This window comes from Schistocerca cancellata, chromosome 6, assembly GCF_023864275.1.
Source record: "Schistocerca cancellata isolate TAMUIC-IGC-003103 chromosome 6, iqSchCanc2.1, whole genome shotgun sequence".
NCBI lineage: Eukaryota > Metazoa > Arthropoda > Insecta > Orthoptera > Acrididae > Schistocerca > Schistocerca cancellata.
Window position 1 is genome coordinate 47,833,091 of NC_064631.1, and position 23,000 is coordinate 47,856,090.

The following is a 23,000-nucleotide window of genomic DNA, read 5'->3' on the forward strand; positions in this document are numbered from 1 at the left end:
CATGGCAGAGGATACTTCCTATTGATGTTACACTTTCGGGTGTTTAGCCGAGTTGTTGATTCTGTTTTGCCCACAATATATAGTCAGGAAATTCGAGCTGCCTCACTTCACTAGACTGAACACTCTAAAGCACAGCATTAATCAACCAGACTGAGAAGATCTGAGAGATCACTGTACTTCCCATTGTACCTCCTATTAGAGTTGCTTTCCATCCTATTTGCGTATGGGGAGCGGGAAGAAGGGCTGGTTAATGGCTATGTGCCCTTTGTAATTAGTCTCATATTGTCACTGCGGTCTTTACGGGACTGGTATCTAGGTGGTTGCTCAAATTGTTGGAGCTTTATAGGCAGGCATCTGCAGTACGATCGACGGCTGTCATGTTTTTCAGCATATACATCCTCCGTAAGCCACCTTAAAGTGGGTGGTGGAGGGTACTTTCTATGCTACTCTCGCTTATCACCTTCTCCCAATTTCCTCTTCCACTCGCGAAGGGTGAAAGAGAAGAACGCTTGTTGGAAAGCTTCCATGTGAGCTCTAATCTCTCTGATTCTACCTCTGCGCTCTTTTAGAGAGAAATATGTAGTCGGTAGCAATATATTGGTTGACTCTTCTAGGAAAGTATTCTCACAGGATTTTAAAAGCAAATCACAGCGTGATGCGTGTCTGTGATACTCTCCTCTCCCAAGAGTGAAACAGACTTGTGACCATTCGTACTGCCTTTCTTCGTATACATTCAATACCGTTGTCAGTCCTATTTGGTATGGGTCCTACACTACTGAGCAATATTCTAGGATGGATCACATGAGAGTCTGGTAACCACTCTCTTTTCTAGAGTGCATTTTCCAGTCGCCTAACTGGAGTCTAGTACTTGCTTTTCCTACCACTGGGATGTATGATGACTCCATTTCATACCCTTACAAACTGATAAATCCAAATATTTGTAAGGTTTATGTATGCTGTGGAGAACGCTGGGTCAAGCATTGAGCCCTGAGGGACACCGCAATTGACGCCCACCTCTTGCGACGTGGGAGCCGCATATTGGATGGCTTCTCTCTCGCAGCAGCCTCGCTGTGCTGGCTCGGCTTCCAGGTAACTGTACGGTTTGCGTATGTTGTGGAGCATTTTGGGCCAGTTATTTATCCATGAGGGACGCCACAGCTGACGCCCACCTTTTGTGACATGGGAGGTACATGCTGGGTGGCCTCTCTCTTAGAGCAGCTTCGGTATGTTGGACCAGCTTCCAGGTATTTGTATGATTTTTGTATGCTGGGTAGCATTCTGGGCCAGTTATTGATCCCTGAGGCACGCAACTGCTGAGACCCACCTTCTGTGACACTGAAGGTACACACCGGAGGGCCTGTCTCTTGGAGCAGCTTCGCTATACTGGACCAGCTTACAGGTATCTGTATGATTTGTGTATGTTGTAGAGAATGCTGGACTAGATACTGAGCCCTGAGGGACACTGCAGATGATGCCCACCACTTGTCACATGGGAGCTACATAATGGGTGGCCTGTCACATGAAGATGCCCCGCTGTGATGAATTAGATTCCAGATACTTATACAGTTTATGTATGTTGAGGAGAGAATGCTGAGCTAAGAATTGAGCCCTACGTTGAGCCGAAGCTGATTCCCACGTTTTGTGTGATGGGAGCTACATGATAAACGAGCTCTATGTTGTACGAGGGCTATCCACAAAGTACATTACGTTTTGGAATTAATTTTGGGACAGAAAAGGTGCGATTTTTGTGGATTTCCTGGAAAGAGGCACTACAATAAACTCTCAAAGGTATTGCCAAACTCTGCACAACCTCAGAAGAGCAATACAAAACAAGCGCAGGGGAAAGTTGGGCTCAAAGATCTTGCTGATTCACGACAACGCCCGGGCCCACACGGCAAATGCTACTCGTGAAGTTCTCGAATCTTTTAAGTGGGAGTTGTTTCCTCATCCGCCGTACAGTCCCGACCTGGCACCGAGCGACTTCCACTTATTCCCAGCAATGAAGAAGTGGTTGGCTATGCAGCGTTTTGATGACGACGCACAGCTTCAAGAGGAGATGACCACGTGGTTGAAGGCGCAGGCGGCCGAATTTTACGACGAAGGAATTTCCAAGCTCGTCCATCGCTACGATAAGTGCCTTAATTTAAATGGCAACTATGTAGAAAAGTAGTATTGAAGTGTGGCTTTCATCTGTGTATAATAAAAAAAATTCCAATAATTTATTTATTTTTAATTCCAAAACGTAATGTACTTTCTGGATAGCCCTCGTAGTAGTCTCACTATGCTTGACCAGATTCCAGATGTTTTACGGTTGTGGAGAACGCCGGTTGGTTGGTTTGTGGGGGTTGAAGGGACCAGACTACAAAGGCCATCGGTCCGGAGAACGTTTGGCCGAGCATTGTGCTCTAAGGGACATCACAGCTGATCCCCTTCCCTTGCGACACGGTGTTCTGTCTCTTGGAGAATTCTCGCTATGCTGAACCAGCTTCCAGATATTTGCACGGTTTGTGTATCTTGTCGAGAATGCTGGGCCAAGCATTGAGCCCTGAGGGATGGTGCCCACACCTTGTGACATGGGAGCAACACAGTGGACGGGCAGGCTCTTGCAGCAGCCCCGCGGTGCCGGGCCAGTTGCCCGCAGAGCAGTGGCGAGGCGGCAGCGACGGCGAGGCGCCAGCGCCGTAAAGCCCGGCGCGTCTGCAGCGCGGTGACTCACGGCAAGGATAACCAGTCCCGGCCGGCACGCGACTCCCGGGGCTCTCGCGTGTAGCCTAGCGGAGTGCACACTTGTCGCGATGCTACCAGCACTGCGACCAGTCCCCAACGCCCTAAGCTCCGTATCCACGTCTGTACCTCCTGCAAAGTGTGTGGTAGTGGGTAGTTTTCGCACCTTACATCTTGAAACGCGTACGTTTCATAGGCAGCGATGGCGAGCCACAGAATCTCTGACCAGAGAGCATGTAGTCAGTTCAGTTGCGAGAGAGTAATAGCGCGCGAGAGTTCAGTTGTTGCGAAGCAGTTGCATGTAGCGAGTCGGTAGATGCAGTAGTAGTTACTAGCGAGCGCGAGAGTATGTTTTGTTGCGAGTTAGCAGTGGAGTTGCATGTAGGCAGTCTGTGCTTGTAGTACGCGAGAGACAGTCGGTGTTGTGTGTGAGGAGTCGGCGGGCGTCGACATGGCTCTATGGTCGAGATTCACGACAAGGTATATTGTTAAATAAGGTAATGAAGCAGATTTGCGCTCAGCTAATAATGTATTGTAATGGATCTTAACTGTAATTAATTTGTTCAAGAATCGCCCCAATAATAATTTTGTTTTTGTTAAACCAAGCATTTTAACAAACAATCCTTTTTTGAAATAACATTTCCCTTGGATTTCCTTAAAGAAAAGTTTTTACGTAAGTTCAAAGAATTTTTACGAAGCATTTCCTCCAAGCTATGGCGAAAAATAAGAGCAGATCCAGTTTTACTGAGGTAAGAATTTGAGTTTAATCAGGGCCTAAAGATCGACATTTCGGTCTATTTGCATTTTCATTGTCACTGAGATTTTATTCATTTCTTATTAAATTGACTTACGTTTTTTGTGGGCAGCTTATACATGGGTCAGATTGCTAGTTCTCATTTAATTGTCATTGTCAATAAATTATTTTATTTGCTGGGAGGTTACACTAGGTTCTATTCTCTTACATTTTTGTGGGGAGGTTACAATCTTGACGTCCGCGCGCGCTGTTATTAGTCTAACTACATCTTCACAACCCGTATGGAAATGATGTGTACGGAGATGAGGTATATTCGCAGACAACATCCCCAAAGCCGGTGTTTGGTATCTAGTAAGCAGGTTTCTGCAAGGTCTTCCATTAAATTCCTTCGCCAGTCATAAAAATCTGCGGCCTTTTGCTTCGCCCTATATCTAAACTCTCCCTGTCCCCTGTTAGCAGACATCTGCGTGATTGCTCTGCAACTCGTACTTAAATGTTTGGCGTAGTGCTTTTTCAATTGTACAAGTTTATTAATATATAGCCGGCCAGTGTGGCCGAGCGATTCTAGGCGCTTCAGTCTGGAACCGCGCGACCACTACGCAGGTTCGAATCCTTCCTCTGGCATGGATGTGTGTTATGTCCTTAGGTTAGTTAGGTTTAAGTAGTTCTAAATTCTAGGGGACTGATGACCTCAGATTTTAAGTCGCATAGTGCTAAGAGCCATTTGAACCATTTATATTAATATATAGACCTTACACTGCGTGGGGGGTATAAATGCAGTTGTTGTGATCATTGGTATCTTAATATGGACCCCCTGCAGTGCGTAAATTGTTTCTTCTCTGTGTCTAACAATCTTCCCGCAAACACATCACATAATTCACTATCTGATGTTTTTTCCAAGGTCGTAACAGCACCGCTAAGTGCATGTATTACTACTAATAACTACAATTATTAATCTGAAAATAAAGTAAATTCTGATGTAATGTTTTCCAATACACTGTCCTCAATCACCAATAAAAATATGCTAACACCCTAAATATGAATGTTTCTTTGTTTGTCTTGTATGTGCTCCTGTAGCTTGCAACCAACAACGATGTAAGTATGCTGAGCTGTTGTGCCCACGCCCTTCAACGTTTCTCAGTTAGTACACCCATTCTACAATAGGTGACGCACGAGTCGTTTCAGCGTACGACATATATACACGTAAAATAAAGTCGCTGTCCTGTTTTTCTTTATGTACGTTGTGACAAATCTAAGGAACTACTGCATGCATTTTGATATGGTTTCATTACTATCTCCAAAGGGATAGGAAATCACACAGTTGAGAAATACTTCAGTAAGGATTGCGCAAGTATCTTCTAAACGATCGCACATATGTTGGAAACAGAACATTAGTTTCCCGTTATTCTACCAAGACTTCGATATAGACTTGACCGTTCCCCTCAGCACCATCACATATTGTTGTCGTCAGACATTTTTGGGACATGACTGACTCCAAAAGTAAAAAATTCTCTAGTACCTTCGGATAGAACATTTTTACGTCTTGTGACGTGCACAGCTTACAAATTTATACTATTTTTAATGACGAAGGAGAATGCTGAGCCGGTCCCACACACCTGCTCGATTTTTCTCTAAGCTAATGTCATTCAGCATGCATTACAGGCCGGCCGGTGTGGCCAAGCGTTTGTAGGCGCTTCAGTCTGGAACCGCTCGACCGCTACGGTCGCAGGTTCGAATGCTGCCTCGGGCATCGAAGTGTGTGATGTCCTTAGGTTAGTTAGGTTTAAGTAGTTCTAAGGTCTAGGGGACTAATGACCTCAGATACTAAGTCCCATAGTGCTCACAGCCATTTGAACCATGCGTTACAAATGCCCACATGGAATATTTTTATGTTAGTGTATCGATAGCTATGTTACTATTGAGACAGTATGACGAGAAGGAATTGAGAAATGTCCTAGTCGAAAATAATATCTCTGTAGTCGATAAAGCGATTTAAGATAACAATGAGAATGGAACATGGTGTCATTCATTCCGACAACATAAGGACTTACCTGTTCATGTTTGTTATCATTTAAATAGCGGTAACACTCGGTCGCAGAATTTTTGTGGTTTCTAAGAGAGGGGGGGGGGGGGGGCGTCTCTGTCACATACAGAACTGTTAATAATTTGTGTAACTGGGCTCCCCGTTTGACGTGATTTACGTGTATATTTTTTAGGAAAAAATAAGAAAAATCAATAAGAAAAATACACTTGTGCAATTCCTCTCAAGATAGACTGCGACAGGCTCAACTGGCGTAAACAAATTTGCTAGGAAACCACGGTTCTTAGCTTCACAAGAAGGCAAATATTGTAAATTCAAGAGGCACAAGTGATTTAGTTTCAGGATTTTCTGCAGAATAATAATCATTTTACTGTGAAGATTGTGTTTATAAACGTCGAACTCACTTCATTCATAAATACGGTTTAGAAATCTGTGTCCATAACACCCATCTGTGGATGGCCACCACACATTCTGGGTGCCCCACCTGGGAGTCGCCATGCGTATTTTCTCTGATGTTTCGGCAGATATTAGCAGCTTCGTTTTTGCAACGTGTAGCTGGAGTCAGCCCAGACAAATATTACTCGTCACATGTTTCACGCGACGTCGAGTGTGAAGTAAAAGAGTCGATTTTTTTCCATTTAGAAACAAAATCATTCTTTTAAGCAGAATTTTACTTGCGCATCCGATAGAGTAATGCCAGATTAGTCTAATGCCATATTTGTTTTGGAGATACGTTATTAACAGGGACAGTAAGAGACGAGGAATTACCAGTACTCCAGAACAGACTGAGCAGCGCTGCTGCATGGCTGTAGCACGCAGCGCCGGCCAGGGTCGCACGCAAGAGAAGGATGAGTCGTGCAACATAGACATACAGAACAAAGGTTTTTACTGTCGCTGTTAACACATGTCTCTAAACCGTGTATTGCACTAGATTAATTTGGGACAGTTCTGTCGAATAGCCTCGTAGCCGGCCGAAGTGGCCGTGCGGTTAAAGGCCCTGCAGTCTGGAACCGCAGGACCGCTACGGTCGCAGGTTCGAATCCTGCCTCGGGCATGGATGTTTGTGATGTCCTTAGGTTAGTTAGGTTTAACTAGTTCTAAGTTCTAGGGGACTAATGACCTCAGCATTTGAGTCCCATAGTGCTCAGAGCCATTTGAACCATTTTTTTGAATAGCCTCGTAAAATTGCGCATGAAAAACTGTTTCGTTTCTAGCGGGAAACAAATCGTTGACCCTGGGCGTTGCGTGGTAAGGGACGACTCCTGTTCAAATAACTTTGGACTCGTTAAAGGGGTTTGTAGTAACCATCGTGTTTTCAGAACTTTATTAATTAAAGAAATAGACACCTCAGCGACATTTTTTAATTATTTGACGAGGAATTTTGGAGTAAAACGTGTTGAATACGGGGATTTTTGTACAGCTCGCAGCCAGCAGGTTTACGCCACTGTCAATGAACTGCGTGTAAGTACACGTGTTACCGGTCTGTTATAGACGACCTTCTACGAAAACCTCCCAAAAATCACTGTCACCTCTGAACTACGTAGCTGCGGCACGTCTCCGAGCTGCTGCGACAGACGCGTTCTCCAGAGACGCGGGATGTAAACACACGGCGATATCTCTGGGGGGACCAACCGGGCCGCGATCGCCAGCCGGGGCGAGAGGAGAGGAGAGGAGAGGACCGACCCAGTCCCGCGTAGCCCGCCTTCGAGGCACTCCGGTCTGCCCGCCTCGAGGCCGGCTGCGGGCTTTTAAACGCGAGCCAGCAACGCCCCTTCACTGCCAGGGACCGCCAGAGGCACTGCACCGGCTGCATGCAGACCCCCAAACCCAGCGGCTCGAGAAAGCGCTGCGTTCACCACAAACACCGAGTCTTAAAACCTCACTGCCTGTAGGCAGTCTGCCGCGACCACGGATAAAGTGAATACATGTGCATTTGCAGTCAGCAAGACACCTCATGGTATATGACGGACAGTGAACCACCTGTCATTTCCCATTTTGCTGCTAATATTGCGAACGGTGGGTGAGATTCACAACAAGATGCACAAGAGATTCACAAGAAGATATTTCATGCAATATTTTCATACGTTTTCATTACGTTGTCTTCAGCTTCTTCATCTTGATGTTGCAGCTGGGCACTCACTATTGCGACATTTTTACATAAGTACTGTAACTATGAAACACACGGTCTCTGGGCATTGTTATGACATCTGAATCTGATACGTTTTACCACAATTTCCAACTAACTGTGTTTACACACGAGCTATTGTTGTCATTTCCTTGCACAATATTTGGACAATTGGCCCAGTTGCCTTTATCGGTGGCGAGACTCCAACCAAACCGTCAACGGAACACGCCACACGCCGTGAAAGAATAAAAAAATAGTCTCACAAAAAATTTAACACCAATCAAAAATTGACGCAATCCTCAAAAAAGAAAAAAAAAAAAACATTATCAGTATTAACAGCCACTTATCTACGAGTATACAGAGAGGCAACATTGGTATCTTTTCCGATGTGATTAAAGAAAATTAGCGGGGAAACACACGTGGAAGGAAAATGACAGCATCAAATCCGTTGGTAACTCCGAAACTTGTAAAGCACCAATTTCGTCGACATACTCTGAAAGGTAAGCTATTCGCTGGCAGGCAAAGATTAAGGCACAACAGTATCGGTGACAGTATTAATTCTTACAATGCTTCTTGGAAGAAGACGAATTTGCCGTCGAGACAACATTATAGACAGAAAATAGTACCTCAGACAAATTCCAGAACGCCACAGTGGTATAGGTCAGATAAATATCAGACCAAAAATTGACAAGTAGCGCAAGAAGAGTACGAAACATCTAAACGTGTTGGTTGCAGATACTGTGGAAGTCACGATTAAGTACGTTGTAAAAGTAATTACACTGTCTTAAAGCGGGTTAGTCTACAATGTATTCTCTACAGTTGATCCTATTTCATAGCTCGCTTGCTCGTCCTGAACGGGAAAGTCCGTAACAGCTACGAAAACTTGGCAACGTGGATGTGCTGTAAGACGGAACTGTACTGTATAAGTCTCCACTAACATTTCACAACGAATATACAGCTGTGATGGTACGTGACAGTTGGCCAAAGTTTCTTCTCAGTTTCTCCAACTGCGCAATACTGCCGCACTTATGACCGGCGCCACATCAAGCTGGTACGAAATGTGACTCATTTTGGGTGCCGGTCACGTTGAACGCTCGAATCTCAAGCTGCTGTTGTAACTACTTTTTCTCCGGAATAATTTCTTCCGCTGTAGTGTTGTTATCAGCACAGGGCAAACAGTGGCATAATTTACGAAAATACATTCCGTCACTTTTTATAGACACCCTACCCTTTCAGGAGTTGAAGGGAGCGGTCCGCGGCACAGTACACGCCACCCACTGACGTCACATCCCTCGATTGGTGTCGGCTTTTGATAAGCATCAGTCATCGTGTTGGTTTGTGGCAACAGTGGCGCGAGGAATGCTACCGATCCGGACGGAGTGTTTACGTCGGCACTGGCGGGCAGGTTAAGTGGAAAGTGAAAGCGCGCGCCGGTCGGTACTCACAGGATGACCATCGCAGCTGAGGTGGAGTCCGCTGTGTGTACGCGTCGGTCCCGGCGGCGCGGCGCGTCGGCGTCGCTCGCGGCTCCCCCTGCTGCTGCTGCTGCTCCTCCTCCTCACGCACGCACTCTGCCGCTCGCAGCTCACGCACTCTGTCTCGCACGCACGCACGCAGTGCCGCCGCCGTGTCTCTGCCGCGTCAACTGCGCCGCTCTGCGCGTCGCTCGCTACTGCGCGCTGCCGGCGCGCGCGGGGACATCCCCGCGACCTCGGGCCACGCCCCCTGGCCAATCGGCGGCCTGCGTCGAGGGCGCACTCCCCTCCCTGCCAGCCGGTGGCGCCGCCCGCCGCCGCCAGGGTGGCGCCCCTGCCTTCCGCCCAGCTGCCCGCGTCTACTGGCTGTCCTGTGTGCAAATCGACAGCTGCCTCTCGCTTCGCCTGGTGGGCCAGCCAGTAGCAGACAACATTATTTCGCCACTTCCATTAGCATACATCATCATTATCACTTTGTACGGTATCTCCGCGAAGTCGTCGTACACCTAGGACAAAGCAGTATACTGAACATAGGCGGCCGCAAGGGTGGGGGGCAAGCGGGGGCACTGGTGGGTAGGCTACACGCAAGGTGAAAACGAGCGAGTGTTCAACGGATCACCACCGGCACTCCTTTTCTTTTTAAATCTTAAGTTTTATTGAATTGATGGCTTTATGCATAACTAGTTTGAATCATACTCACAAAAAGAATGCAAGGAAGCTGTTCTGGATAATTCAAACAATCTTAGAAGGTTGAAAAATTTTAAGGACTGGGGAGAAATCAACAACGGAGTTCCACAGGCTTCAATTTTGGGTCCAATATTATTCCTTATACAGAGTGATTCATCTCCCTCTAGCACTGTTGTTTTATACAACCCACAATGTTATAGAAGCCCTTCATAATCAACGCGTGACATTTCCATATTCTCTTGCTCCCTATGCACAAGCTAGTGGCCCTACAGAATAAAATGAGCACCATCTTTCTGTAGAAAATTTAAAGTAGTTAATTTCTGTACTGGTATACATTTCCCGTGGAGGCCACTGTTTTCGAGAAAAACGTACAAAAGTTAACTTTAAGTGCACTTCCACCACACACTCATCTCCAGTCAGTTACGATTTCGGGTATGTTGTTCGTGGCACGTCCTGCTACTGTACAAACATTTCCGACTACACCAGATAGCCCCGATATTCGATCTTTTTTTGGTACCAGTTGACTGGGCTAATTAGTTAATATTATTAATTTAAGCATGCACGTGAGAGCAATGGAAGAAAAAACGAATTCTGTCTTATGCTGAAACTTATTGGTTCAAGTGGCTCTGAGCACTATGCGACTCAACTTCTGAGGTCATCAGTCGCCTAGAACTTAGAACTAATTAAACCTAACTAACCTAAGGACATCACACACATCCATGCCCGAGGCAGGATTCAAACCTGCGACCGTAGCGGTCACGCGGTTCCAGACTGAAGCGCATTTAACCGCACGGCCACACCGGCCGGCTGAAACTTATTACTTTCACACTTTGATCCCAAGCTAGCCCTACAAGCACAGCAGTTTCGCAGTCAGGACGCCTGACGAACAAAACGATGTAATTGTTTACTTTATGCTGTTAACGTTAATGAAACTGTTATTTAAAATTTACGCAAATGCCAATTTTACAATTATAAGTGCCAGACTAAGCCGGTGGCGTAATAAGGCCAGTCAATGAAGACCAAAAATGTTCGAATGTGGGAAATATTTCGTGCAGTCGCAAATATGTATTCAGTGGTAGGAGGGAGTGCCATAGACATCACACTAGAAATCTTTAGCGGCAGGGTGTGAGTACCTTTGAAAGTCACTTTTGCATGTTCTTCTTTAATAACTCGAAAACTACGACCTCTACTGAAAACCTACCCCAGAACAAAATATAACTACCTAAAATTTCCTACAAAAAGACCCTGTTCATTTCTCTGTTGGTCTAATAGTTCGCGTGTAAAGAGCGAGAGAGTATGAAAATCTCACGAGTGGTTTATGGAGGGCAGCTATAACATTGCTGGTTGCATAAAGCGACAGCGGTAGGGGCAGCTCACCCACTCTGTACATGTCAACCACGTCACTCAAGATTCATCAAGCAGACTGGTGCTTTTGCGATGATACTAGTTTCACAATAAATCCTAGTAGAGGGAAGTGGTTCTCTCTACTACAGTTACAACTCTTGTTATAACTGCTAGTCAATAAAAAACAACGACTCCAACCACTGATATGTTTTCCATATTTCTACTCAATAACGTCTTAGGGAATAATTTTCTGGGCTAACTCGTCTCTTAGAAAGTCAGTCTTGATGGTACAAAAGCGAGCAGAAATAATAACATTTGGTGATCATCCGCGTTCGTCATATACGCATCTCTTCGTGTAGTTAGGTATTTTAACTGCACCGTCACACTACATATATCCGCGAATGAAATTCGTCATAAATAATCCATCATAATTTTAGAAGAATAGTAATATCCATATCTACTACACTAGAGGGAAAAATGACATTCATTACCCATTACCGAAGTTCTCAGTGGCTCAGAAAGGAGTTCCATACACAGGAAAAAAATTTTTGACACAAAATCTCTGACAGGTAGGAAATCAAATTTCAAAATAACATAAAATCATTTCTCCTGGGCAACTCCTATTCCAGGGACGAATTTTTATTTAAAAACTTGTAGACCGTAAAACTGCTAGTTTTTAGGTGTAGTTGCATGAGTAGGATTAAAAGGTATTATGTTCGTTAATGGTAACACTAATCTTGTATACGTATCCTGTAAACTAATTAGTTCAAGATGACTTCGATAAAAGAATCGTTCAGAGGATCTATGGAAAAAGTAAACTCGTACCTACCTTTCCTCCTCCTGGAATTTCTGGCAGAATTTTTATTGATTTCAGAATTCTCGCTTATTTCTAGAAATGCTGCTTTCTGATTCTACTCAACTGCAGACGTAGCTTTACCAACTGCAGTTTGTGTGGTACGCCGTGGCTTTAGTAAACACTTGATGCCGGCCGGTGTGGCCGTGCGGTTCTAGGCGCTTCAGTCTGGAACCGCGTGACCGCTATGGTCGCAGGTTCGAATCCTGCTTCGGGCATGGATGTGTGTGATGTCCTTAAGTTAGTTAGGTTTAAGTAGTTCTAAGTTCTAGGGGACTGATGACCACAGATGTTAAGTCCCATAGTGCTCAGAGCCATTTGAACCATTTGAAACACTTGATTTTGTGGTTTTCAGGTCGTTCACGGGAAATTATTCCGTTTTTCTTTCGTGGCGGCAGTTATGGCATCGTTTTACAGTCTTGGGAGATGTGAACCATTACAGAATATAGAGCATCTTGTCTCCTCTTTGTCACTTCCTTGCATAGCGAGATGCAGAATGGGCAGTTCCAGCACCATGCAAAAAAAAAAGTTGATGCAGTATACCTGCCCGAAATGTGTCCCCATTACACCCAAGAACAGCCCTTTCGTCTACTGCACATCTCAACCCCTCAAAGGTAGGTTTGCGTTTAACCCATCGAGATCGCTTGAAGATTACTGCAAAGATCATCCTCACTTTTCTCGTAAAGTTATTTGGTTGTATTAAGTGCATCGAGTATCTCGCCTTTCAAAAATAATCATAAAATAGGTCGACTACCCAACTGAAAGTTTTCTTGTAGTCTACATGGTTTACCAGAAACGTTCTGTCAATGTTGGAGGGGTTCTAGAGTGTGTCTGAGAGACAAATCGAGGATAAGAAACCACGTCCGGAATCGTCATGCAACGACGCTACAGAGCGTCGAAATTGTGATTGCTGGCGCCTGACACTAGGCCACCCCTACAGCAGCAAACGTGACTGTACACTGGCGGACCGAAGGCGGAACGTCTCGCAAGTTATCCACCAAGGCAACAGAGCATCGCATTTGTAGGAGGCGAGGCCTGTCTACAACGCAACTAGCTCCATCTTCTCCACTGCTGATTGCGACTGATTGCCGCGATCAGCAGTGGAGAAGATGGAGCTAGTTGCGTTGTAGACAGGCCTCGTCTCCTACAAATGCGATGCTCTGTTGCCTTAGTGGATGACAGTTTTGGACACGGGTTTCCATCGGCTGTTTATTTTTCTCCTGAGGCCCTCTAAACCTCCAGTGTTTTTCGTTATACAGGAGAAAAATAAACTGGAGATGCAAAACCGCGTCAACAACGTCGTCCACCAAGGCAACAGAGCATCACATTTGTAGGAGACAAGGCCTGTCTACGCGGCAGCTGGTTCCATCTTCTCCAGTGGCTATCGCGGCAATCAGTCACAATCACTGAACAACAAACAGCACTTCGAGACGTTGCGCCTTCGGTCCGTCACCACACAAAGTCACGTTTGCTGCTGGAGGGGTGTCCTAGAGGCAGGCGCTGGCGTCTGCTAACTTCGACGCTCTGTAGCGTCGTTGGATGATGCGTCCAGATAACCTGCCATTGAAGCAGCAGTAACCGATCAAACTGCGCCAGATACTTGTCTGTCCGCAGCTCGTGGTCGTGCGGTAGCGTTCTCGCTTCCCACGCCCGGGTTTGAACCAATTTGACACTTGTCTTTTATGGCCGTTTCCGACCGTAGCGCCGTATTCTGCGTTTTTATGTATCTCTGTATTCGAATAATCATGGGTATACCAGTTTCTTTGGCGCTTCAGTGTAAATGATGTGACGAGCGAAAAACGCGAAAACACAAGTCTGCCTTTTAGGAAGCAGAAGGTACAACATCACTTCATCAGCCGAGCGTCTCTGCAGGCAGGCAACTCTTTGAACCAGAGTAGGGGGCTTAAAAATGGTTCAAATGGCTCTGAGCACTATGGGACTTAACTTCTGAGGTCATCAGTCCCCTAGAACTTAGAACTACTTAAACCTAACTAAGCTAAGGACATCACACACATCCATGCCCGAGGCAGGATTCGAACCTGCGACCGTTCCAGACTGTAGCGCCTAGAACCGCTTGGTCACTCCGGCCGGTGTAGGGGGCTTAGAAAATTTTCTGGCTGGGTTGAATCTAGTCGTAAATACAAGTTATTGGTATGCACCCAATGACTGAATTCACACAAACTTCAACTTCCACCTGCAGATTAATATGGTGAGATCTAGGCACGACAGTGAGATGAACTATAAGGTCAATCAAATCATTTTTACTCAGTTTCAGTAATTTCAAGCTTCATTCTGGTTTGCGGATTTTACGATCAATACACTTACAACCACAGCCACGATTGCAAACGTATACGCTTCCCCCAGAACCTTTACCATACTAAGCAAGGTATTAGTTTATATTTGTCAATCTCTGTCAGATGATTTATCGTACACTTGCATTTTAATAAACTGTGTTGTGATACTTGATTAATTTAACACATAACGACTACCTTATTCATTATTTTGGAGGGTTTGCGATTAATTACGGCAGATGAAGAGGGCCGCTTTGAGTACCTCTAGTTAACATCCCGATCCATATTTTTACAGATCCTCGGCAAAGGTCTCACAAGAGAAGCCAAATGCTTCATTCACTTATGAACAGACTCCTCTGGATCCATCCTAGTCCATAAAATCTTGCATTGGGTCCAAGAGGAAATCCTTTCATTATGTTCATATTTTTTTTGGGGAAAATGATGCTGGGGTAAGAGTAGAGGAGGGTGGAGGGTGGCGACATACGTTCGCACTGAGCGCTGCCTTTACTCCTAGTGATATCTTGTGAACAGCCGACTTGATTTTCAGAGAAATTGGAGAAGAAAAACAGCACATTTGGTTCAATGGAAGTCAAGACCCAAGCTCCTGAATGTCTTAGAAACAAATAAGGCCTCGGTCACAAATATTAAGTCAAAATTGACCAGGTTTCGACGCTACTATGAGCATCGTCTTCAGAATTAAACTAACTGTATGAAACGTCCCCTTAGAACAATTTATACAAGACTGTGCTTAAACTGACACACAATATTTTTTAGCGCAACGCAATCTGACTTTCAGAAATCCCTACAAAGGAATGGCCCTAACTAACATTAACCTGTACCTTTCACAAATCACTTACCTCACCAAAAATCTTCGTTACTCGAACTACTGCAATACAGCGAGCGCCACTACTGCCAGCTAAATAAAAGATTCAGACTACGGAAGGCACTAACTACTAATAGGGATAGTTAGCAAATGAAAGATTTTAATAGAGAACAAACAATGTATTTACCTTAATATCATCAAAAGTCATAATATATGTAATTTCAAAACTCCGCCATTTCCTTCCACACATCCACCACCGCTGGCGGCTCACCTCCAACTGCGTAACGCTACGCGCTGTTCACATCCAGCTGCCGTTGCCCAACACTACAATGGCAGACAACAATGCAAACTAGCCACAGACTGCACACAGCACAGCCAGTGATTTTCATACAGAGCGCTACGTAACGTTGCCAATAAGAAAACATAAACAGCCTAATTACATAAAGAAAACATAAACAGCCTACTTACATAAAGCAATCTTAAGCTTTCACGATGCTGAAATAAGTTTCGAGAAAGAAGGTAAGTCAATAGCTTTGAAATTTGAAGACTGGCTCTCAAACCATGATGAGGAAATTAATCGGCTTTACCTTTTGTTAGACAACAGTTCGGAATTTTCTACGGAACTAGACACTAACAATCACTCTGCAAGTACTGACAGGGATGATATCGACGGCATATTTGAAACTAATGAATTAATTCAGAATAAAATTCAAACAATTGAGAACTGTAATGTGACAGCTACACGATTATATCACGACGTTACTAATGAGTGACAATTTACAATATTGCTTTTGCGGTGTATCTGTTTTATATCTGCACAGTTTTTCTGAATTCTTCTGGAAAGTAAAACATGTTTTAGTAGTAACTTTTGTGGTATAGCTACAAGGAGACAGCCTTTTCCGTAGCACAACAATACGTTACAGCACAGCCAGTGATTTTCATACAGAGCGCTACGTAACGTTGCCAATAAGAAAACATAAACAGCCTACTTACATAAAGAAGACATAAACAGCCTACTTACAACTGTTCTAAAACATATTAGGTATATAATACATTAATAAAATTAAAGTTTGTACTGACTGGAAAGAGATGCAGTACTTACTGAATGTCTACATCTACATGTACATCTACATCCATATTCCGCAAGTCACCTGACGGTGTGTGGCGGAGGGTACTTTGAGTACCTCTAACGGTCCTCCCTTCTATTCCAGTCTCGTATTGTTCGTGGAAAGAAAGATTGTCGGTATGCTTCTGTGTGGGCTCCAATCTCTCTGATTTTATCCTCATTTTCTCTTCGCGTGATATACGTAAGAGGGAGCAATATACTGCTTGACTCCTCGGTGAAGGTATGTCCTCGAAACTTCAACAAAAGCCCGTACCGAGCTACTGAGCGTCTCCTGCAGAGTCTTCCACTGGAGTTTATCTATCATCTCCGTAACGCTTTCGCGATTACTAAATGATCTTGTAACGAAGCGCGCTGCTCTCCGTTGGATCTTCTCTTTCTCTTCTATCAACCCTATCTGGTACGGGTGCCACAGCGGTGAGCGGTATTCAAGCAGTGGGCGAACAAGTGTACTGTAACCTACTTCCTTTGTTTTCGGATTGCATTTCCTTAGGATTCTCCCAATGAATCTCAGTCTGGCATCTGCTTCACCGACGATTAATTTTATATGGTCATTCTATTTTAAATCACTCCTAATGCCTACCCCCAGATAATGTATGGAATTAACTGCTTGCAGCTGCTGACCTCTCTGCGGAGCTGAGACTGACGACATTGGATTCTGCTTTAAAAATGAGGAAGACAGCTCCGTTGGACTACAAACTGTCGTTTCCTGTAGAGAATTGTAGTTGGAAGCCATCTGTTTTATCTCATTCCGAATAACATAAAACTGATTTTTGTAATTAACTGATTTAGTAAAAAATGTTCAAATGTGTGTGGAATCTTATGGGACTTAACTGCTAAGGTCATCAGTCTCTAAGCTTACACACTACTTAACCTAAATTATCCTAAGGACAGGCCAGCCAGTGTGGACGTGCGGTTCTAGGTGCTTCAGTCTGGAACCGCGTGACCACTACGGTCGCAGGTTCGAATCCTGCCTGGGCAGGTTTAAGTAGTTCTAAGTTCTAGGGGACTGATGACCTCAGATGTTAAGTCCCATAGTGCTCAGAGCCATTTGAACCAAGCCATATCCTAAGGATAAACACACACCCATGCCCGACGGAGGACTCGAACCTCCGCCGGGACCCTCATTTAGTAATTAACACTTTCTGTCTCCAACGTTACTTCTCATGGAGTCCGGAATAGGTAGTTAGGATATTGCAAACGTTTTCTGAACTTTCAGCGTTCTCGTTCCTTCATTCCGGACAGCACGAAATACACAGCGAAGATTTTAAGTGGACTGTGTCTGTCATTTCCCCATATCTTTCTGCACATTAGAAGCCTTACTGTTCGATTAAACTTTATGAGGATGAGTGTCAGGTAAAACCGAATCATAACAATTGAAAAAGTGAGTGTAGTAAGCATTTGAACTATGATATGAAACCTCGTAATATTGCCAACAGGCAATATTGGGCTCACTTCGGTCGGCAATTATTCCGTGGATCAGTTCGTAAACTCAGATGAAAAAGAAAACGATAATTTAAGAAACTTTTTATTTTTTCGCAAAATATTATGCCGTTGGATTTTTTATTTAAGGATCTCTCCGGTGGTATCAACAGAAAGATGACAGGATTACACTTACATTTCTCCAGAAATACGATGAAAACTAAAAACTTCCAACTCCATCACTGTCTTGCGTGTCGGTGATAAAAAGCTCTTTGCTGGCACTTTTACGTCAGAATGAATTGAAGGTAGCGTATATATTGCCTTCAGAACGGGTGTGGGGCATTTGAAGCACACGAACTTAGGCTATGTCTTGAACTGCAGCATTTGATAACGTGTCAGTATTGCACACAACATCCTTCTCTACCAAGCTGGTGTCGTCAGCAAACAGAAATATTTTAGAATCACCTGTAGTACTAGAAGGTATGTCATTTGGTACCCCAATTTAACTGTGACCCAATGGTACTGCACGTCGTAGCCATTCTCAATATTGCGAAGAATTAGCATCTGCTGTCTGTTCTTAAAGTAAGAGATGAACCAACTATGAGCTACTTCCCTTACTCCATAATGGTCCAATATTTATGGTGATCGACACAATCAGACGCCTTAATTAAATCAAAGATCGACACAATTGAACGCCTTAATTAAATCAAAGAAGACGCCTGGCGTTCGCAACCTTTTATTTAATCAGTCTATAGTCTCACAGAGAAAAGAGAATATAGCATTTTCAGTTGTTAAACCACTTCTAAAATCAAACTGTACATTTGACAGCGAATTATGTGATTTGAAATGCCTTGTATACATTTTAGGAAACACCGATGGCCTAGAAATTGGTTTAAAATTGTCTACATTACCCATTTCTCCTGTTTTTATTTTTTATTTTTTTATAAAGCTAGCGTTTCTACTTCAAAGTTTTTTCAATATTACAGGGTGACAACTATTGAACTATGTGAAATAAAATCGTCATAACTTCTGCACGGTTTACGTTAGGACGTTGAAACTCCACGGTTGGCCGTGGGGCATAATAGTGGTTTGGTTTAGCGACGAAGTTCACTTTCGTTTGGACGGGTTCGTCAATAAGCAGAATTGGCGCATTTGGGGGACTGAGAATCCACATTTCGCGATCGAGAAGTCTCTTCACCCTCTATGAGTGACTGTGTGGAGTGCAATGTCCAGTCACGGAATAACCGGTGCGATATTCCTTGATGGCACGGAGACTACCGGGCGATACGTGAAGGTTCTGGGAGATGATTTCATCCACATTATCCAAAGTGACCATGATTTCGACAAGATGTGGTTCATGTAAGACGGAGCTCGACTCCATCCGACCAGGACAGTGTTTGACGTCCTGGAGGAGCACTTTCGGAACCTCATTCTGGCTCTGGGGTACCCAGAGGCCACTGGCATGGGCCTGGATTGGCCGCCATATTCTCCGGATCTGAAAACATGCGACTCATTTTTATGGGGCTATATTAAAGACAAGGTGTACAGCAATAGCACCAAGACCATTGCTAAGCTGAAAACGGCCATTCAGGAGGTCATCGACAGCATCGATGTCCTCGCACTTCAGCGGGTGATGCAGAATTTCAGAATTCTGCGCCACATTATCGCAGGCATATCGAACATGTCACAACCTAAATCTGAATATCTGTAGCGACGTTCTTGAATAAAGTGTGTGCGCGCCGTAGTTTGTAAGTAATTTACTTTTTTCCATGTATTGTCACCCTGTATTTTTCAGTAGTTTTGTAAGTAGGCTGTTTATGTTTTCTTATTGGCAACATTACGTAGCGCTCTATATGAAAATCACTGGCTGTGCTGTGTGCAGTCTGTGGCTAGTTTGCATTGTTGTCTGCCATTGTAGTGTTGGGCAGCGGCAGCTGGATGTGAACAGCGCGTAGCGTTGCGCAGTTGGAGGTGAGCCGCCAGCAGTGGTGGATGTGGGGAGAGAGATGGCGGAGTTTTGAAATTTGTTATACTCGATATTATGAACTGCAATATATATTATGACTATTAAGGTAAATACATTATTTGTTCTCTATTAAAATCTTTCATTTGTTAACTATCCCTATCAGTAGTTAGTGCCTTCCGTAGTTTGAATCTTTTATTTAGCTGGCAGTAGTGGCGCTCGCTGTATTGCAGTAGTTCGAGTAACGAAGATTTTTGGTGAGGTAAGTGATTTGTGAAAGGTACAGGTTAATGTTAGTTAGGGCCATTCCTTTGTAGGGATTTCTGAAAGTCAGATTGCGTTGCGCTAAAAAATATTGTGTGTCAGTTTAAGCACAGTCTTGTATAATTTTCATAAGGGGACGTTTCATAGTTTTATCATAATCATATTACAAACTTAAATGGTGAACACCGTCTTAGTTGATAAAATACGTATATATAGAGGTAATTACTTTAAAATTACGGAATCAACTGACTGTTAAATCACGAGGCACTGTGTTGTTGTGTCATATAGCATTGGGCGGGCTGTGCAACCTCAGAGAGCCGGTCCGGAGTGCAAGCAGCCGAACCGGAACGGGGAAGTGGCCGAATCCCGCCGCCTCCTCGCAGGCACTTCACGTCAGCTGCCGTTGCGTAACTTCGGCGGCGGGCCTCAGCTCCCCTGGAACCTGTTTCCGTATTGATTTTGTCCCGTTTTCCCGCCTGAGCGGTAGCGGGTCGCCAGCGAGAACTGCATTCTACAGCAACGCAGAAGCTCTTACGCATTTCACACATACGTTACACATATTTGGTAAGCTGTTAGCTCTGGCTATCAGTTTAAAATATATATATAAAAAAAACACACATCGTATCCATTCACTAGATTTAAAGCCGGTTTTTGTTTACGACGACCTTCGGAGACTTTGCTTTATTATCAGATGGCAGTTCCGGCGTTAAGTTCACGTGCATTGCTCCTGGAGAACGAACACTGAAACAAATGCACTCGGTCAGAGATACTGAAGTTTGTTAACAGTGAATGTGTTAAATTCAACTTCGGTGATCTCGAGGCAAGTGTACAACGAAGATGCGATGAGCTATTCCGACAACATTGGTTTCCCAGCAGAAATGCAACTGAACTGTAGACAGGAAATGCCCTCTAACGATGGAGCTAAGCCTCCTAAAGCTGTCTCAAATAATAAAAAGAACTTAGAGATTTGGTGACTGGTTACGTAGCGATATTATACACTAGTAGAAAATAAGGAACGGTTTGGGTGAAGTGGTTGTCTCTCACCGATAACGCTTCGCTTATCTACAGGGTGTTTCAAAAATGACCGGTATATTTGAAACGGCAATAAAAACTAAACGAGCAGCGATAGAAATACACCGTTTGTTGCAATATGCTTGGGACAACAGTACATTTTCAGGCAGACAAACTTTCGAAATTACAGTAGCTACAATTTTCAACAACAGATGGCACTGCGGTCTGGGAAACTCTATAGTACGATATTTTCCACATATCCACCATGCGTAGCAATAATATGGCGTAGTCTCTGAATGAAATTACCCGAAACCTTTGACAACGTGTCTGGCGGAATGGCTTCACATGCAGATGAGATGTACTGCTTCAGCTGTTCAATTGTTTCTGGATTCTGGCGGTACACCTGGTCTTGCAAGTGTCCCCACAGAAAGAAGTCACAGGGGTTCATGTCTGGCGAATAGGGAGGCCAATCCACGCCGCCTCCTGTATGTTTCGGATAGCCCAAAGCAATCACACGATCATCGAAATATTCATTCAGGAAATTAAAGACGTCGGCCGTGCGATGTGGCCGGGCACCATCTTGCATAAACCACGAGGTGTTCGCAGTGTCGTCTAAGGCAGTTTGTACCGCCACAAATTCACGTAGAATGTCCAGATAGCGTGATGCAGTAATCGTTTCGGATCTGAAAAATGGGCCAATGATTCCTTTGGAAGAAATGGCGGCCCAGACCAGTACTTTTTGAGGATGCAGGGACGATGGGACTGCAACATGGGGCTTTTCGGTTCCCCATATGCGCCAGTTCTGTTTATTGACGAAGCCGTCCTGGTAAAAATAAGCTTCGTCAGTAAACCAAATGCTGCCCACATGCATATCGCCGTCATCAATCCTGTGCACTATATCGTTAGCGAATGTCTCACGTGCAGCACTGGTAGCGGCGCTGAGGGGTTGCCGCGTTTGAATTTTGTATGGATAGAGGTGTAAACTCTGGCGCATGAGACGATACGTGGACGTTGGCATCATTTGGACCGCAGCTGCAACACGGCGAACGGAAACCCGAGGCTGCTGTTGGATCACCTGCTGCACTAGCTGCGCGTTGCCCTCTGTGGTTGCCGTACGCGGTCGGCCTACCTTTCCAGCACGTTCATCCATCACGTTCCCAGTCTGTTGAAATTTTTCAAACAGATCCTTTATTGTATCGCTTTTCGGTCCTTTGGTTACATTAAACCTCCGTTGAAAACTTCGTCTTGTTGCAACAACACTGTGTTCTAGGCGATGGAATTCCAACACCAGAAAAATCCTCTGTTCTAAGGAATAAACCATGTTGTCTACAGCACACTTGCACGTTGTGAACAGCACACGCTTACAGCAGAAAGACGACGTACAGAATGGCGCACCCACAGACTGCGTTGTCTTCTATATCTTTCACATCACTTGCAGCGCCATCTGTTGTTGAAAATTGTAACTACTGTAATTTCGAAAGTTTGTCCGCCTGAAAATGTACTGTTGTCCCAAGCATATTGCAACAAACGGTGTATTTCTATTGCTGCTCGTTTAGTTTTTATTGCCGTTTCAAATATACCGGTCATTTTTGAAACACCCTGTACATACACTGAAGTGCCGAAGAAACTTGTATATGCATGGGTGTAAACAGGCACAATGAGGCGCTGCGGTCGGCAATGCCTGATGAGACAACAAGTGTCTGCTACACTTGTTAGATCGGTTCCTGCTGCTACAATGGCTGGTTATCAAGATGTAAGTGAGTTTGAACATGGTGTTATAGTCGGCCCACGAGCGATGGGACACAGCATCTCCGAGATAGCGATGAAGCGGGGATTTTCCCGTAAGACTATTTCACGAGTGGACTGTGAATCTCAGGAAACCGGTAAAACATCAAATCTCCGACATCGCTGCGGCCGGAAAAAAGATGCTTCAAAAACGGGACCAACGGCGACTCAAGAAAATCGTTCAACGTGACAGAAGTGCAACACTTCCACAAATTTCTGCAGATTTCAAAGCTGGACCATCAACAAGTATCAGCGTGTGAAAAATTCGACGAAACATCATCGATGTGGGCTTTCGGAGTCGAAGGCCCACTCGTA

General features: G+C 44.5%; 1 protein-coding gene across 1 annotated transcript in view; it reads right to left on the minus strand.

The window, feature by feature from the left end:
* The window catches only part of LOC126191546 (uncharacterized), an 84,588-nt gene extending 75,375 nt beyond the window's left edge, over positions 1 to 9,213 (minus strand). Inside the window, exon 1 of the mRNA XM_049932456.1 lies at positions 9,090 to 9,213. Within this exon, the coding sequence (XP_049788413.1) occupies positions 9,090 to 9,100 (11 nt within the window). The 5' untranslated portion in view covers positions 9,101 to 9,213. The remainder of the gene's footprint in view (positions 1 to 9,089) is intronic.
* Between the last annotated feature and the right edge of the window lie 13,787 nt (positions 9,214 to 23,000).